The 15,846-nt window shown below is 50.0% G+C and overlaps 8 protein-coding genes across 8 annotated transcripts; 2 read left to right on the top strand and 6 right to left on the bottom strand.

The window, feature by feature from the left end:
• Positions 1-19: 19 nt before the first annotated feature.
• Positions 20-3,520, bottom strand: MGL_0740 (uncharacterized protein; the record flags this gene model as incomplete). The annotated part of the gene is made up of 1 exon (XM_001732095.1): positions 20-3,520. The coding sequence occupies one exon, from the start codon at positions 3,518-3,520 to the stop codon at positions 20-22; it is 3,501 nt and encodes a 1,166-aa protein (XP_001732147.1).
• A 614-nt stretch (positions 3,521-4,134) lies between these two features.
• Positions 4,135-5,406, bottom strand: MGL_0739 (uncharacterized protein; the record flags this gene model as incomplete). The annotated part of the gene is made up of 1 exon (XM_001732094.1): positions 4,135-5,406. One exon carries the CDS (start codon positions 5,404-5,406, stop codon positions 4,135-4,137), a length of 1,272 nt encoding a protein of 423 aa, XP_001732146.1.
• A 1,257-nt stretch (positions 5,407-6,663) lies between these two features.
• MGL_0738 (uncharacterized protein) lies at positions 6,664-7,560 on the top strand (the record flags this gene model as incomplete). Its single annotated transcript, XM_001732093.1, has 1 exon — positions 6,664-7,560. The coding sequence occupies one exon, from the start codon at positions 6,664-6,666 to the stop codon at positions 7,558-7,560; it is 897 nt and encodes a 298-aa protein (XP_001732145.1).
• Positions 7,561-8,391: 831 nt separating this feature from the next.
• Positions 8,392-9,783, bottom strand: MGL_0737 (uncharacterized protein; the record flags this gene model as incomplete). The annotated part of the gene is made up of 1 exon (XM_001732092.1): positions 8,392-9,783. The coding sequence occupies one exon, from the start codon at positions 9,781-9,783 to the stop codon at positions 8,392-8,394; it is 1,392 nt and encodes a 463-aa protein (XP_001732144.1).
• Positions 9,784-10,191: 408 nt separating this feature from the next.
• On the bottom strand, positions 10,192-11,639 carry MGL_0736 (uncharacterized protein; the record flags this gene model as incomplete). Its single annotated transcript, XM_001732091.1, has 3 exons — positions 10,192-10,411; positions 10,455-11,533; positions 11,637-11,639. 3 exons carry the CDS (start codon positions 11,637-11,639, stop codon positions 10,192-10,194), a joined length of 1,302 nt encoding a protein of 433 aa, XP_001732143.1.
• Positions 11,640-11,849: 210 nt separating this feature from the next.
• MGL_0735 (uncharacterized protein) lies at positions 11,850-12,622 on the top strand (the record flags this gene model as incomplete). The annotated part of the gene is made up of 2 exons (XM_001732090.1): positions 11,850-12,060; positions 12,096-12,622. The coding sequence occupies 2 exons, from the start codon at positions 11,850-11,852 to the stop codon at positions 12,620-12,622; spliced, it is 738 nt and encodes a 245-aa protein (XP_001732142.1).
• Positions 12,623-12,752: 130 nt separating this feature from the next.
• MGL_0734 (uncharacterized protein) lies at positions 12,753-14,321 on the bottom strand (the record flags this gene model as incomplete). The annotated part of the gene is made up of 1 exon (XM_001732089.1): positions 12,753-14,321. One exon carries the CDS (start codon positions 14,319-14,321, stop codon positions 12,753-12,755), a length of 1,569 nt encoding a protein of 522 aa, XP_001732141.1.
• Positions 14,322-14,589: 268 nt separating this feature from the next.
• MGL_0733 (uncharacterized protein) lies at positions 14,590-15,765 on the bottom strand (the record flags this gene model as incomplete). The annotated part of the gene is made up of 1 exon (XM_001732088.1): positions 14,590-15,765. The coding sequence occupies one exon, from the start codon at positions 15,763-15,765 to the stop codon at positions 14,590-14,592; it is 1,176 nt and encodes a 391-aa protein (XP_001732140.1).
• Between the last annotated feature and the right edge of the window lie 81 nt (positions 15,766-15,846).

Raw genomic sequence — 15,846 nt, 5'->3', positions numbered from 1 at the left:
ATACTTGTGCGACACAACTCTAGACTTCAGATTTCACATACTGGTCACGCTGATCCTTGCTGCCAAACATGTGCCGACCAAGACTAGACATGTGACTCTTCAGTCCGTCCTTTGCCCATACTGCCGTTCGTATAGGTGTGTAGCCCATAGCACCGCGGTGGCGCATATGAAGCTCCCGCGTTTGCAAACGGTTCATCTCCTTACGTTCTTGCCGAGTAATGATGCCGTCATCGTTGGCATGTGAATTGACTTCAGCACGATTCGGTAGACTTACAAGTCGCTCGTACACTTCGAATTCATGGCGGTCTCGCGAGCCAACCAGCATCGGCTTGTGCGCCTCATCCATGCCCGGGTTAACGCATACACGCACAGCTAGAGTGCCGACTTCATTGAACTTGTGCGTGTCCTTTGTTTGCTTGTTGACAAAGTTGCGTTCCAATGCGTGCAGCGCAGGTCCCGCGAGGATTGGAAGCTCTACATCAGTGATTTGGTTGTCTTCTAGCTCACGCAGTGGCAATATGGCAACGCCCACGGCCCGGAAGAAGTTCGGGATCGGCAATGTGCTCGTCAGGGGCGTGCGGCCAAAGCAGAACACGAGATTGGTCGAGTATCGATCAAACACAGGCACACGCGCGAGCGGCTCATTGTCTGGCACGTGATTCTTGTATCGAGTGCCGAGCTTCTTCTCGAATTTGTTGGCAACGAGGGTGATTTTGACATCGTCGAGCTTTTTCATCCACTCCGGCGTGTTGCCCTTCACTTCGATCGAGCTCAGCAGATCCACAGATACTGTATTAAAGCCACGCAGCTCACGTGGCATCTTGAGCTTCACCGACCGGAACACGATACTGCAGTGCAGCTTGCCATAACCAACGCCATCCTGCAGCGCAAATGACTGCTCAATTTGCGAAGCCTCTCTGAATAAGTCCTTCAGTGGTAGTGCAACAATACCCATGATCGGATCATGCTCGCGAACGCGCGAGTCGCGTACAATCATACGCAACTCAGATGTCGTCCAGTCACGCACAAACACTTCTGTGCCTGCTTGGTAAAATGGCATATTGTTGTATTGCTTTACACGTGTCTTGTAGAAAAGATTGTCGTTCAAAATCAACTCACAATAGCCACATGGCAGCTTAGCCGAGCTCATTTCCACATCCTGTCCTGCAGCACCCTCGCGATCCTTGTCGTCGACGCCCTTCTCGACATCGCGCCTCTCCAAACCTGCAATAAACTTCACAATAACACTCAAAATACCACTAGGATATTCTTCATCTGGTGGTGTATCGAGTGCCAGTGCCTCTTGCTCCGAGTCAATGGGCGACGGCTTGCGCTTAACAACTTTGTCTACCTCGTCCTCATTGGACTCGTCTTCGGTCTTGCGTAGCTTCTTATTCAGCTTCGCCTTCTCAAAGAAACCAACACTCCAGCTTAATTGTCCTTGCATCTGGTCGGCATCTTCGAATCCCATCAAGTTTGACAAATGCGACTTGATTTGATTGGGATGCCGCATAAGATGCCGCAATGGGACATTCACACGACCGACAATATCGTCCGCTGAGCGCTTGTCCGAATCCCACAACTGTAGAGAGAGTCCTTCGTCCGAGCGAATATCCTCCTTCGATATCAACAAGAACGCCGTTTCCTCCCACACAGGGTCGAGGTCTTCGAAGATGATGCGAGTCGAGTACATAGGTCGACCGAACTTGGCTAGACTCAGCACGCAGTATGGATCAGACCGGCCGTTCAAGTCCTGTGAGCTCAGGTTCTGGCCATAGTGAATGTTGACCACAATAACACCAACTGCTTCTGTGTCCTTCTTCACACCATCGCCATTCAAGATGCGTTGCACATTCAGCGTCATGCTTTTCGGTGCCACATACATGTCTGACGCTGCAGCAATCGACGTCTGGACAAAGTGCGAGATAATAGGAAGGTCCAGGACGTTCGGCAAGATGCGTGAAATAGGAATCGCACTAATCGCAATATTCGGCACACCCATCAGAGAGAAGGTCACATTGCGCACGAACGGCGGCTCACTCATAATTTGCGCACGAATACGAGCAGTGCCAATAATGCGTTCTATTTGCACCCATACAGGCAGAGGGATTTCCAGCCAGTCAAATGCACCAATGAAGAACTCGATTAGCAAATGAACATTCTTCGTCCGATCTTTGGACGATTCGCCAGGCAACGCAGAGTAACAAAAGCTCACTTCCAGGTTCAAAAAGTCCCCGGCCTTGTCTTCAACGGCTTCTTTGCGCAATTCAGGGTCCATTGCCTCCAATCCATGGAATTCATCCTCTTGATTTCCTTCGTCCGAGTCGCAATTGTTGTCATTGTCATGCTCGCTTTTGCCGCTACCCAGTAATTCGTTGTTTCTTTCAATCCATGTTTTATTTACTTGAGTCTTTTCCGTCATCAACTCGGCAAGCCCGCGCATTGAAATCACTCGAAAAGGATTCGAACCAAGACTCACATCTGAGACCTTGACGGCGCTGATCATACTTGGCAATGACGCCTGCATAATGTCTTCAACTTGGTCGATTATGGGCACAAACATCTCGGGGTTTAACTGGCGCCACACACATGCGATGATAGCATTCATCCACTCCACACTCTCTGGGTATGGTGGCGAATACTTTTCACCACGTTGCCGGTGCATGGCCACACGCATACGTTCCATTTGGTGCATGATCACATTACGCAACGTACCAAGACCCATAAAGCCGGCAATCCCAGCCAAGCCAAGCCAAAATGTGCGCGTTGCAAACGCACCCCAGCCATGGCCAATTGTCGCAATGCCCCAAACTAGTACAATCAGAGCACCATAGCCCAAGTACAATTTGAGGAAGATGTCGTCAAGTTCTTTCACCTTGCCCGGGTCGAGCGGCTCAGGGAATGATTGCAGCAGGATCGAAGTTGGCCGCGCAGGATCCGGGCTGGTGTACTTGGTATCATACGATTTGCATGATAATGGTCGTCTCGCAGAGAATCCGCCCTTGTATCGGGAGTCCAGCTCTTTAGGATCAATCTTGAAATCACGGCCGTCTTGGATGATAACACTTTCTCCCGTAACTGGGTCCTCAACAATGCGACGCCCTTTAGCAATAAAATTGTTCTTTTTAGGCTCGCGGCTTGCTTTCGCAGCCTCTTTAATCCGGTTCTTTTCTTCTTCACCACCACCTGAATCCAACACCTCCTGGTGTTCAGGGATTTTTTCACTGCTCTTAGATACAAAAGATGCTGTATCCGCTTCATCTGAGCCGGAGCGCTGGCTTCTCGACCTGCGTGAGCTCCGCCGCCGCAAAAGACTGAAAGAACGCTGGTGTCGTTGTTTCTCACGAGAGTTTTGATCAGTCTGCTTCAGACCGTCAACAGCATGTGACTGCTGTTTCGGTTGCTGCTTATGGGGAGACAAGTGTACGTAGGGTTTCATACTCGCATCTTCTGCATCTTCCACATCTTGCTGCGAGTCCATGAATGTTTCCTCATCAGATGGCGTATCATCCTGATGCATGACTGTCTGATCATCACGTGTCGATGATGGCACGACATGCTGGCTAGCTTCATCGGGCCTCTCTGTTGTAGACGAGGTTCTGTGACTATCCTCATCAGTGCTCCCTTGTGTTCTCACCGTGCTCTGCAGGTAAGAGAGGTCTGTGTTCGAGCGCTGTAGACTGTCAGGCGAGCTCGGCCTTTGGCTCGGATTGGCAGACGCTGTAGCCCAGTTCCACAATGTGCCTAAACTGCTGTTAGGCTGTTCACCATTTCGAATGCGCTCTTTAGATAGGTACTCTTGTACCGTAGGGATACGATTGCGTTCCGACCACCCTTCTCCCATTCGGTGAGTCGTCATGGTCGAAAGCTCGGTGAATCCTCCATGCTGTCACTTAGGGGTGCCCTTTACTCATACGCCAAGGACCAACAATAGGGCCTATCAGAATTTAGATTGACTTACGTAAGTATGGGCCGTGCACGGGAAATCAACTCGTCGGATATTTTTGGCATGCGCATGGCCTGTGACAAGACATAGGCGTGGCTTTGCTCAGTCATTTTGCATCAATGCGTTGATAAAGGGCTGGCCAGACGCGCATGCCAAAGATCTATCAAAAAGAAAAAGCTTATGCATGCTTACGTCGTGCTTGGCGAATGGGTTCTAGACTCATTCAGCTCCCACATGGGTATATTGTTCTGAGCATCCGTTGTTCCTGCGGACGTCGCGATGGGCTTGAATGCATAAGCATTTGAACTAGCAAATACAGACCAAGCCGCACGTCTTGCTTGAGGATGGGTAATGAGGTAGAGTGGCATGCCTGAGAAAATGAAAATGAATGCTGCAAGTGCCTCCCAGGGCGCGGAGAAAACAGGCATGACGAGAAGAAAGATGGCCACAAAAGAAAATAGAATCGGTGTAGACAGCCAAACTCGATACGGTCTCTCTAGGTGTGGCTCCTGGATACGCAACACAAGAACGCACGTCACGGTGCATCCATACCAGAACCACGAGCAAACGCCCGCGAAGTTAACAAGGCTCGTGAAGCCTGAGCCAAATACGACAAAGAGCAGCGTGAGAGTATGCGTGAGCATCTGTGCATACAGTGGCGTCCCAAATTTCGTGTGTTGGACGCCTATTTGCCTCGGAAGGTATCCCTCTCGACCTGCGGCAGCAGCTAGGTGCGAGTATGTGTACATGTGACCATTAAGTGCGCCGAAGCATGAAAATGCAACGAGCGCTGCAAACACAACGCCACCTGTCGAGCCAAACGTGGCAATGCCGAAATCCAGTGCAACGGAATTCGTGCGTGCTACTAGACCTGGTGGTAGAACAAGGAAGTATGAAACAACCGTGCTAAGAAACAACAGCGTAACCACCTCCGTGCTGGCAATGACGGCGAGCGACACTTTTCGAGCTGGGTCATCCAACTCACCAGTCACAAATGTACACTGGTCCCACCCATCAAATGCCCAAAGGCCACTGTACAGTGCGAGCGCATATTGTCCTACGTCTTTCGTCGTGCCGTCGAAGAGACCCGTGAACGAGGAAAATGCGTGTTTCGACTCTGTTGGTACGTTTCCCATCAATACCATCACAAGGGCCAAAATTGGGATACAGCACAGCAGGAGAATCTTGGCTGCCGTTACAGTTAGCTGTACTCGAGGGCCAACGATTGGATGAAAGGCATGTGTTAAAAATATGAATAGGATCGCGCCAGAGGCAATCATTTTCACATAGAGTGAAGGTAGCTCAGCTAAATGAAACTTGTGGTAGTCATCGCCGACATCAGGGCCCCTCAACAAATGCATCCCCACGCGTGTGACGTATTCGCCAAGAATTGTCGCAATGATGGCACCAGTGCTGGACTTGAGTGCAGTAATTGCTGTGAATGAGAACATATACGACATCATTGACCCATAAGCATACTGTCATAACTGGTAAGCATAGCGCCTTACACACTTGCAGATAAGCTTGTGAGCCGCCATTAAGAGGAATCGCTGACGCTAGTTCAGCGTACGAGCTGAATTAATACAATGTTTTCACAATACCAACATACCTCGCCCCAGTCAAAGCCAAAAGCCCACACACAGCCCATACGATCAAGCTTGCGCCGACTGATCCCGCGTATTGGGTTATGACACCTGGCGATGAGAAAATCCCACTTCCCTACGGTTCCTGTAAGAGTATACACGGAACTTGAACATACGACTTGAAGTCCAATCGTGAGTGCCATGGCTATTGTGAGAGAAGAAATTCCACATACCATGTATTAGCGATAGCTTTGTCGGCGAAGATGGATCATGCGTGAACGATTCGTCTCTGACGTCGCTCGATGGATCCAAAGTGAGTATCGAGGCCGCATAGTCAAAGTCTGCACTGTTCTCACTGACACGAGCATTACTTAATGAAACTGCTGACTCTGAGTCCACTGATTCCGAGATGCTGACTGCCGTCGCGGTCATTAGAGCACAGAATGCCGCTTTGACCGTTCCTTCCCCAACCAAAGACACAATGGACTAGCGTACTTGTGTCTAATGCCGATCTCGAGGCTTTCTCCACATGTTCCAGTTACGGTTTGTCTCAACTAATATGACTTAAAGCCGTGTCGTCAGTCACTATGCGGAGGTTCAATCAAATTGGCCACACACGCAACTTTCCATGCTTGTCGCTTAGTGAATAAAAAAATTCGCCCCAGGTCCCTAAATCATATTTGCCTGTGTCGAATGAAGCCGGTTAAGCCATTTGCTGAGTACATGAATTCATTTGTATAGTCGGTAAATCTGCGTGGTTAATATGAGTTCGTCTATTGAAACTGCCCAACAAATGTCGCGGGTCTTGCATCGTCCTTCGGTCCTCGTGTTGGTCGATGGTCGATACATTTCGTTTGGCGAAGCGAGACAACTCAAATACAACCTGCGCGAGGCTTGCGAGTCATGTCGAAGACGGAAACTTCGGTGTTCAGGCATGTTCGAAGATGGAATGCCGTGTCAGCGATGCCAAATTGATCAAAAGGACTGTATTTTTGGTACGTTGTGAATCCTCTCACTTAACCTTCAGCTGTGCGATGTCGCATTGGCCGTCCTCGAAAACGTGCGTTATCGCCTGATTCCTCTCCGGAGCATTTTCATAATGGAAGCGCTTCTCAACTGATGTCAGGTCACGGTATGTCATACATGAGCTCGCCCTCTATCGTTGCCAACGATACAGAGTCATCGACGGCATCTCTTAGTGTGCCCCGGTTGTCGTTCAATTTGACGTCCTCTGCTGAAAGCACGACTCAGCTTTCCTCTTTGATGAACGGCATGGCAACTGCTGGTGTCCATGACTTTTCAAAGAGACCTACTTCCTCCATGCAAGTCCCTCAAACTTCTCTGGCATCTTCCACATTGTCTGACCTGTCCTTGGCAGCGTTTGTTGAATCTTTGTATACTCTAGAGATTGCTCCCTCCGATGGGTTAACGCAAAGCATGCTAGATGGACAAACCTTTCTAAACGAAAGCAAAGTGCTCCGCGATGACGTTAGCGAATCTTCTCTTTCTTCTTCATACCCAATTTCCAATGACGTTGTACCCATGAAACTGTCCGAATCAGGTCGAGATCAAACGGAATATGCCAAAAGTGCATTTCTCGAAGACCAACTTGCGTTTTCTGTTCCGTCTGATATGCGGTGGTGGAATACAGCATTGTCTTTGCCTTTGCCAATAGAAAAAAATTTCTCGACATCTTCGCCTCAAGTGAACACCTTTCCTTCTCAAAGTAATCATGATAGCAAGCCTCTTGCTTTCGACACTGGGCTGGACCCGTCACTAAGCTCGATATGTGAACCGGTATCCGCGGCTTCATGCTGCTCAAAATCTCGTTCAGCGACCCTTGGTTCTGCACCCACCACTCACATGGGCGTGCCGACACCCGCGGGGCGGATCCAGTTGCTGCACATCTTTCTCGAATACATCTTTCATACATCCTGTGTCAGACCACCTATTCCACAAATCATCGACAGAACGGCTCAAACGTCCATCTTCGCCGGAAAAAGTCCATTGTGTGCCGAGCCCCGATGGTAGTCGATGCTCATGTCAGTGTGATTCAGGTCTGGCTTTTCTATCTCTAGAGCGATCTATTCGAAAAGGCATTCAGACGTCTCCAGAGAATGATTCTGAGCAAAGTCCTGAGAATAAGGCTCTCTTGTCGCTCGTTTTTACGTTGTCAATGAGCCAGTCCGTATCAAAGCAATGCAAATGCAGCGCAGACTGCCCCACGTGCAAGTCCAGTGCGGCTATGCTAATAACAACAGCGCTCCAAATTTATGCGCGTGCATTGCAGCTATTTCGTGAAATGCTTGCATCCAGTGGCAGCCGTTCGTGTTCATGCAGTTGCTCGCAAGGTCAATCGATATGTGCATGCAACTCGCCCCAAATACGCTCGAATGCAGGCTTGTCGACCAGCATGCCTCCAGAAGCATCCATGGCAACAACGTCGTCATCAGCTCCCTCACTGTTGTCGTCAACGTCGTCACCTATGGAGGTTCGAATAGGCGATTACACACCTTCACCTCAAAACACGCGCAAAATCGCCTTGTACGCTCTCAAGCTCGAATTAATTGATCTTGAGCGGGCCCTGGCGCGCGTACAAAATGCAGCGATGCATCCCCTTCAAGTCTCTCATGCTGTTAATGCCATGAAGCATGCATCAGATGAAGCATCCCACTCTTGCTGCGTGAATAAGGCTCATCCTGACAGCGAAGATGGTGCCCAGACAGCCAACCTTCATTTAAACCCTGTCGACCAACTAGTCATTCGAAAGCTCCACGAGCAACTGAATGAAGTCTTGCACGCTGTAGAGCGGATGGAATTATCTAGTGAATGAACAGAGACGTACGTAACATTTGAGCATCCTTATCCGAAACGTGCAAGACGTCGTCGACGCATTTCTTCTGCCGAGATAGGCTGTTGAGTAGTCTCACTATCAGCGTCGAAGTCAGCATCAGCGTGTACGGCTTCCTCTTTCCTTTCTTCAGTGTTTACCGTAGCTGGCGCATCCCGTTTTCTGTGGGGATCAGATGATATATCAGCTTTCGATATCGCCGCGGCAGCTTGTTCTCTCATGTTGCGGATTCGTATAACGTCATCGGGAATGGGCTCTGGAGCATGACGATTATCAAGTGCACGTTGAGTCTTTTCCAACAACTCTTTCGGAACTTCGCATGGCTGACCAAGGCTGAGAGCAATAGATGCTTGGAGCTGAGCGTCATTGTCGTCGTCAAGAGTATAAAATCCGCTAGGTGCAGCGTACCGCTCATATTGTTGATCTTCTTCGATATCTTGAACATCTTCATCTAAGAGAGAGGCAGCAACTGTCGGGTGCAAAAAAGGTGATGTACGGCACGAGCTCGACTCTAGTATGTCATGTTCGCTGAAGCTTGATGAAACTATCGAGCTCGTTTTGGGTGACGACTGTTTCTCTTGCGATAACGATTGCGACACAATTCTTTGCTTGCCTCGCTGTTTCAGTGATCGCCGCTGTGAACGGTGTCCGCTTCCTGGAGAATCTGTGATTGGCGACCGCCAGACACGATGGCGGTAAGACTCGTCAGTATCTTCTTTGTCAGGAGAAAAATCCTCTCGATTTCGCCTTTTGCTCATCGGCATCTGTTGCTGAGACACTTGATGTGAATGATCTTCGAGACTTGAACGAATAGCGGCCTGGAGTGCCTCGTCTTCATCGTCCTCGGACGCAGTGCCGTCAATACCAGCATATCTTGAGAACGAAGCAGAAGCGATATCGGCCATATCATCAGCAATTGTAGCTGGTGGATCTGTGTTCTCAAACGGCTCGATGACAAAAATCGAATATTGCTCGAGTTCTGCCTGGTGCAGGAAAGAGCCTAGATACGCATCGCCAAGCCATTCTGGACGCGCAAAAAAGCTGTTTAAATTATACCATTGGCGATGCTGAGATCCAAACCCGCGTAGTGCAAACCAGTGCTGGCTCAGGTTGAGTAAGAATGCAAACTCACGCTCAGGATGCTGATGGCGCTCACGGAGCCTTTCGCACGGATACCATCGCGCTAGGTTCATGTCCCAAGCCTTGAGCGCACGGTCCATGACTTCCACACTAAAGTGCCCAGTCTCATCCACATGGTGTGAAACAACAGCATCATGATTTTTCTCAACAAGTCCAAGCTCATCACGCTCGAATTCGGCAATCTCATTCGCAATTTGAGCGAGCTGCGTTGGATCGAAGAAATGTCCTTGAAGTATCGCGTTCAGCGCATGCTGTGCACACATCATGCTGCCATTTTCTTGAGTTTCTGAGAGTTAGCCACACGTATACATGCCATGATAGATATGTGGAAGAAGTGCGTCGTGCCTTGATGGCGGCATGGTTGGTGTGGGGCATACCGTAAATAACCTCGTTCAACACGACACGCGTCCACAGCGTACGCTAACGTAAGAAGAAAGCGGTGAGGGCAATCCTAGTGGAGGCAGTTACGAGCCAAATCCCCGATAATATACGAGGCGGAATCGCTGTGGGAAACCCAAGCTCATTTATTGGCACAAATTATATTGATATACCTATCCATTGGCAATGAGACGAGGAAGCTTTCTATGCACTAGGAATGACTTCTTCGCTCATGAATTCAGCTGCATGTTCTTGAAGGTATTGAACACTGCGCTTCTCGTCGACAAATAAGTCTAAAAAGTTAGTGACCGACGCGACACAGGCATATTCAGGTCATACGTACTGTATACGCGACGAACATCAGCAACGTCAACTTCGTCCGACTTCCTTTGTTTCGCTGCTAGGTGTGCCGTAGTAATGAGATTGATCGTATAACGAAGGGACGTCTCTACAGCCATGCGCGTGAGAACGTCCAAAGCCTCGGGTTTGAGCTTTACGTCTTCTTCTTGGGCACTGCCATAAACGTAGGTAAGTGGAAGTAGCACAAAAAACATACCGAATAGATAGGATTTCTTTGATTTCTGTGTCCGAGTAAGGTTTAGTACTTATAATCAGGATCCGATCCAACAGATCAATGGGGAGGCCGTGCGGACTGGAGAAGCGCGTACCCCGAATTCGAGCCTGACCGCGGTTTGAGGCCATCACGACAAGAGGCGCAAGCTCCGATTCCAACGCACGGTTAAGGAACGAGAAACACTCAATGTCAAGCATGTGTACTTCGTCGATGAAGAGTACTCCAGGCACAATCTCAGCCTTGCCCTCCTCACGCCATTCGCCAACCTTGGCATTGATTTGATCACGAAGCTCCGGTTTGATCTCACCCGTATCTCCGGCAAATAGAGCAAGAAATCCCTGTGTGCGCGAATTGATGACGTCAATTTCGTGTAGTGAAACGGTGTGGACGACTTCCCGCCGACGCTGAAGCTCACCCTCTGGGCACTGGACAAATTTTGTATCACTTCCAATGGCATCATAATCACGCGAGCACGCGAAGCTGCGGCCAAGTTTGGATATCCGGCCACTAGACTTTTCGATCGTTATCACGTCTCCAGCTGCCACTTTTTCTTTTTGCAGTGCATCAATCATCTTGTTGCCAAGTTCATACACAGTCTCCATGTCAGTTGTTTTGATAATGATTTTGCCGGTTTTTGTGGCGCCTGTAAGGCTCCGATCAATTTGGATCTCGACGACTTCGCCCTCAATGAGCTCTGCCTCCTCACGAATGCGCACACCAATGGCCTTGCGGAATGCCTGCATCAGCGCTTCTGTCTTACTCATTTCTAGCGAAAAAACTTCTGAAGCTGATAACATAATGAAAGGGACATCAGGTCCCAGGGTCTGTGCCATACCCATGGCGATGGCTGTCTTTCCTGTGCCGGGAGGCCCTGCCATCAACATGGCGCGTCCCGCGATCTTGGCATTCTGTACAATCTTGACAATCATTCCAGCAGCTTTCCGCGCAGCGCGCTGCCCTACCATACCTTGGGCACTTTCGTATGGCTCAAGACGCTCGTCCAAGCCGAGGCCATGCACATGCGAATGTGCGCCGATACGCTCAAGCGTTTGCACATTCGTCTGAATGGGCGCTGTAGAAATACTCGCCTATAGGTTAGCACAATCAGAGCTCATCGGTATTCCAGGCGCTCGCGATTCATCTTTGCTTGTTGCCGATACGTACCATGGTCGCTTGCCTGCTTGTCGTCGTCGCCGTAACGAATCCAATTCATCGTACGTAAGAGCCGTGACGTCCAAAAGATTGGGTCACGTGCATCACCTGCTTGGGTAGTGTCCTTTCATGACCTGGTCTTCTTGGCTGAATGTGTAGGGAGCAGCGGATGCCTGCGACATTTGCCGGTGCCGGTGCCACTGCCAGTGACGTGTGTTGTGTGTGATGGCAGCAGCCCAAGCTCGCAGCATGTGGCCACAGTTGTCTGTGAAGGAGGATGCTCCTGTCAAAGTGCTACGTAATTCACTGGTGGTTGGCGCGTTGGGTGGCGTGTCAGGGACGGTCGTGTCTGTGTTGCGTGCATCGCAAATTGAACCCGTCGTGGCTGCATGGCGTATGTCGAAGGGCTGGTTTGCTTTTTCGTTTGGTTTTTTTGGTACGCATTCAAGATATGAGGACTAATTGTTCTAGTGCTTCGTGAATATGTAATGCAGCCATGGACATGCCATGTGTGGCCGATGTGTGAACAGCGGGGGCACTTTGAAAACATCCCGTCGACCTTCTTTAGCGGTGCCACGATCGGGGTTTTGGCTGCCTTGTGGCTCCGACGTCCTGTCGTGCCAGGCGCAATTACGATGTCTGGTCTTTGTACGACAGTGCAGCTCGGCTTTAATGAACTCAAGCTCGGCGCACAAAGATGGATTGAGCCGTCGCATCGTCCCGACCATTCAGAATCCATCGAGGTGCGCGAACAGACCAAGGCACCAACCGTTCGACCAGACGACCCAATACACCAAGCGCAGCCGCTCCATCAGCCATCGACATCATCCTGGTTGAGTCGAACCAAGGAAGTTCTTCAAAAGCACAGCCCCATTCAACCTATCACGGATGAAGACTACCGGAAACGATTGGAAGAACGCTTGCGAGAAATTGACGCTGAGCTTCACTTGCTGGAAGAAGAGCTTTCTGAGCGACGCAAGGTATTCCCTACTTCATGATTGTACATATAGGATTGAAAGAGAGAGAGAGAGAGAGAGAGAGAGAGAGAGAGAAACAGAGAGAGAGAAACAGAGAAACGCATGCATATGGATGAGTTTGGTGAGGAGACACGAGCGTGGCACTGCTGTCTCAAATCAACAATGGTGTGTCAATGACGCTGAATCCAACAGCCACGCCACCTTCATTGCTGTCGCTTGCCTTCGTTCGCAAGAGATAGCCGCCCGATCGCATGGACTCCTTCCCTGTAACGCCAAACAACGCTGTTCCATACACACCAAGCTCACTCACCGTCTGAGCAACCGTTTGTGCCATATCGCCACGGCCTGCACGCAACATCATAGCTCCGCGGTCCTTGGGTGTGTTGATCAGACTCATGAGGATGTAGCCTTCATGCTCTTTAACTGCCACATCTTCACCATGAGATTTGCGCTCCTGGTCACGCTTGTGCATCGCGTCCAGGGCCAATGGAATGTCGTGCTTATAAATGTTGTGGCTCCCACCTTCGCGCTGCGGCTTCATCACATACTTGTCAGGTGAGGTTCTGGCGAGTTCCAATCCTTCTTGACCAAGATGCGACTCGTCCAGCGGCCACAACTGCGAGAATGTCACTCGGACATCGTGCGCCGACTGGCCCAAAAATTGCTCCAGCACGTTCGGCTCAGCAAGCACCTGCTGAACCTTCTTCGAGCCAGCAAGCTGGAGTGCTACACTAGGGCATTTGATCGCATGACTCCGCTCGAGCATGAGACGCACATCCCATGCATCCTGTGACGTGTAGTCATCTGGACCATACCCACTGCGGAAGTACACAACCGAGATCTCGATCGGGGTTAGATGCAGAGGTGACTGAACAACTAGCACTCGGTTCGTGCCATGCAGCGTAGCTTTCGTGCACAGTTCATCGAGTGAAATACGCAAGACAGGGATTCGGTGCTGGTCTTCTAACTCATGTTCAATAGCACGTTGGTCAAATGCGTTGCGTTCGTTTGGTTGAACAACAAAGAGAACTGCAGGCGATGACATATGTTGCGGCTGGCCTGTCTCGGACAGATAGTGGCGATGAGCATCTGCGAGACCATGTACAAGCGTTGACAAAGCATCGTTTCGGGGCATGTTTTCAGCGCAAAGACTCGGATGCACGCCTGCATATGCTCCATTCTTGAGCAGATGGTGATGCATGTTTGATGCACGTGTACAGAGTGCGCCGAAAGAAGCAGCGATCGTGTTAAATTCCACCTGTTGTAGTTCGAGCTCATCGCGCGCATTCGCGTGCATCAGATAATCACTGCGAAAAAGGCCAAGCTGCATGGGCTGCGAGCCACCTTCTTCCAGCACAGCGCGCCATATTTGGTATAGCCGACGCTGGAAATCATCAACCTTTACGACTGAGTTTTCGAGGATTGTCGAAAGGAATTCCGCATCCATTGCGACCTTCGCGTATAACTCATTAAAGAGGGGTTGCAGACGCTGAGCCTTTTCGTACAATGCGCGTGGGAAAGGCGTGGGTACAATGGTTGTAGGTGCATGGATTGTCACATCTTGAGGGGGAAGGCCGCCTTGCTCCGCGGGAAGAGCTCTGTACACGAGGCCGTGTCCTAGGGCATAGTCTCTCGCATCCTGGGTGATACACTTGTTTCGTTCAGGTTCCGTCAGCTCATGAGGAGGCCATACTGGAAGGACAGTTGCCGATGATAACATGGTTTGGCCAATAAAGTGGGGAATGAAGGGACATGTAAGAATGGGGGTTATTAATGACAACCGGTGTGGAGAGTGCACAGGCTCTACCAATGCGCCGACTGCGCCCGATGTTGGGAAATAAAACACGTTCAACAAATTGGCACTACGAAATCATGTCAAGAAGGGTGGTGGTATTGCAGGTCTTATACATGGTGAGTAGGGTAGTGTGAATCGTAATGATAAATGGGTGACCACATGCGAGCAGATCCAGTGCAGAGAATAGAATGAGTTAGGTGCGCACTTCCCAGCCTGTGTAGTTAGGTCCGTCTTCAATGGGTGGCTCGCTAAGCTTTTTCAATCTTGGCTGGCGCTTCACACGCATATTCATGCCTGAATGATGGCTAAAGATGAAACTGAGAATGACCATAGTCCATGATGTATGACTTGGTAAGACATCATAAAATTCGGGCGCAAGAGAACGCAAGGTAGGCAAGCGTGTCCAGGGCACCGAGGGGAAGTCATGGTGCTCGTTATGGTATCCGACATTGTACAATAGCACATTTAAAGGACCGTAGTAGCTCCAAGTCTCCTGTTCAATTCCACTGAACATGTAGTGCTCTGAAATGAAATGACCCGCAACAGGATGAAGCGAGCCAGCGAAAAATGAGCTGAGAAGGAGATATATCAATGGCGTGGGCGAGCCACATGCATAGCAGATAAAAGCATCAAAGCTAAGCTGGACACATATATTCAAAAAATGCCAGCCAGTCAACTTCTGGACACGCACAAAGCCAGGCCGAATAGCGTAGAAAAAGAGCTGGAATGTGGCGAAAAACGCTTTCCCCAGTACGTTGTTCAAGAGCATCATTTCAACTTTGGTAGGAATATCTGTGTCGATCCCGTCCTCGCCCAGATGCTTGTGATGTTCAATATGGTATGGCTTGAAAGTCATAGCAAAAGGCACAGCCGCAGGGAGGTTTGTGAGGATTGCCAAGACCCGATTCGCTGCGATACTTTTGAATGCAAGGTTGTGGGTAATCTCATGAATTGCAAGAAAAATATGTTGGTTCGCTGTACCGCCAATCAAGTATGCTGTTAGGAGGAAGCGCCAGTCCAAAGGGTGCCAGCCGAGTGCCGTCACAATTACCGCCAGCACCACTTGAAGGCACACAACGCTCATTGCAACGTACTTCGTTAGTGGTTCATGACCCATGAGCTTTCTCACTTCTGGGTGCGCCTTCATGATGGCGAGGCGTCGAGTTCGGTGTGGCTCTTCATTGAGTGACCACAAAAAGTCATCAGATGGCAACGGTTTCTCGCCAACGTGCGGCATCCATTTGCGCCCAGCCGCAGCCTTATCTACTTGTCCCTGAAGATTCTCGACACCGCCATACAGGGACCAGTCAATCTTCACACTTGGCGCAGCTTTGCGCTCATGTGTTTCGCGACGCAGGAGGGTATGCATCCTAAGTCCAATCTGGCGTGGTTTGGAACCTACGTGTGTGAGCAGTTTTCTTGCATTCATGCACAAATATCACGCATACCG

The sequence above is a fragment of the Malassezia globosa genome (genome assembly GCF_000181695.2).
Source record: "Malassezia globosa CBS 7966 chromosome Unknown mgl_sf_1.2, whole genome shotgun sequence".
NCBI lineage: Eukaryota > Fungi > Basidiomycota > Malasseziomycetes > Malasseziales > Malasseziaceae > Malassezia > Malassezia globosa.
Note: the sequence above shows the minus strand (reverse complement) of the source record. Positions and strands in the feature narration are given on the sequence as shown.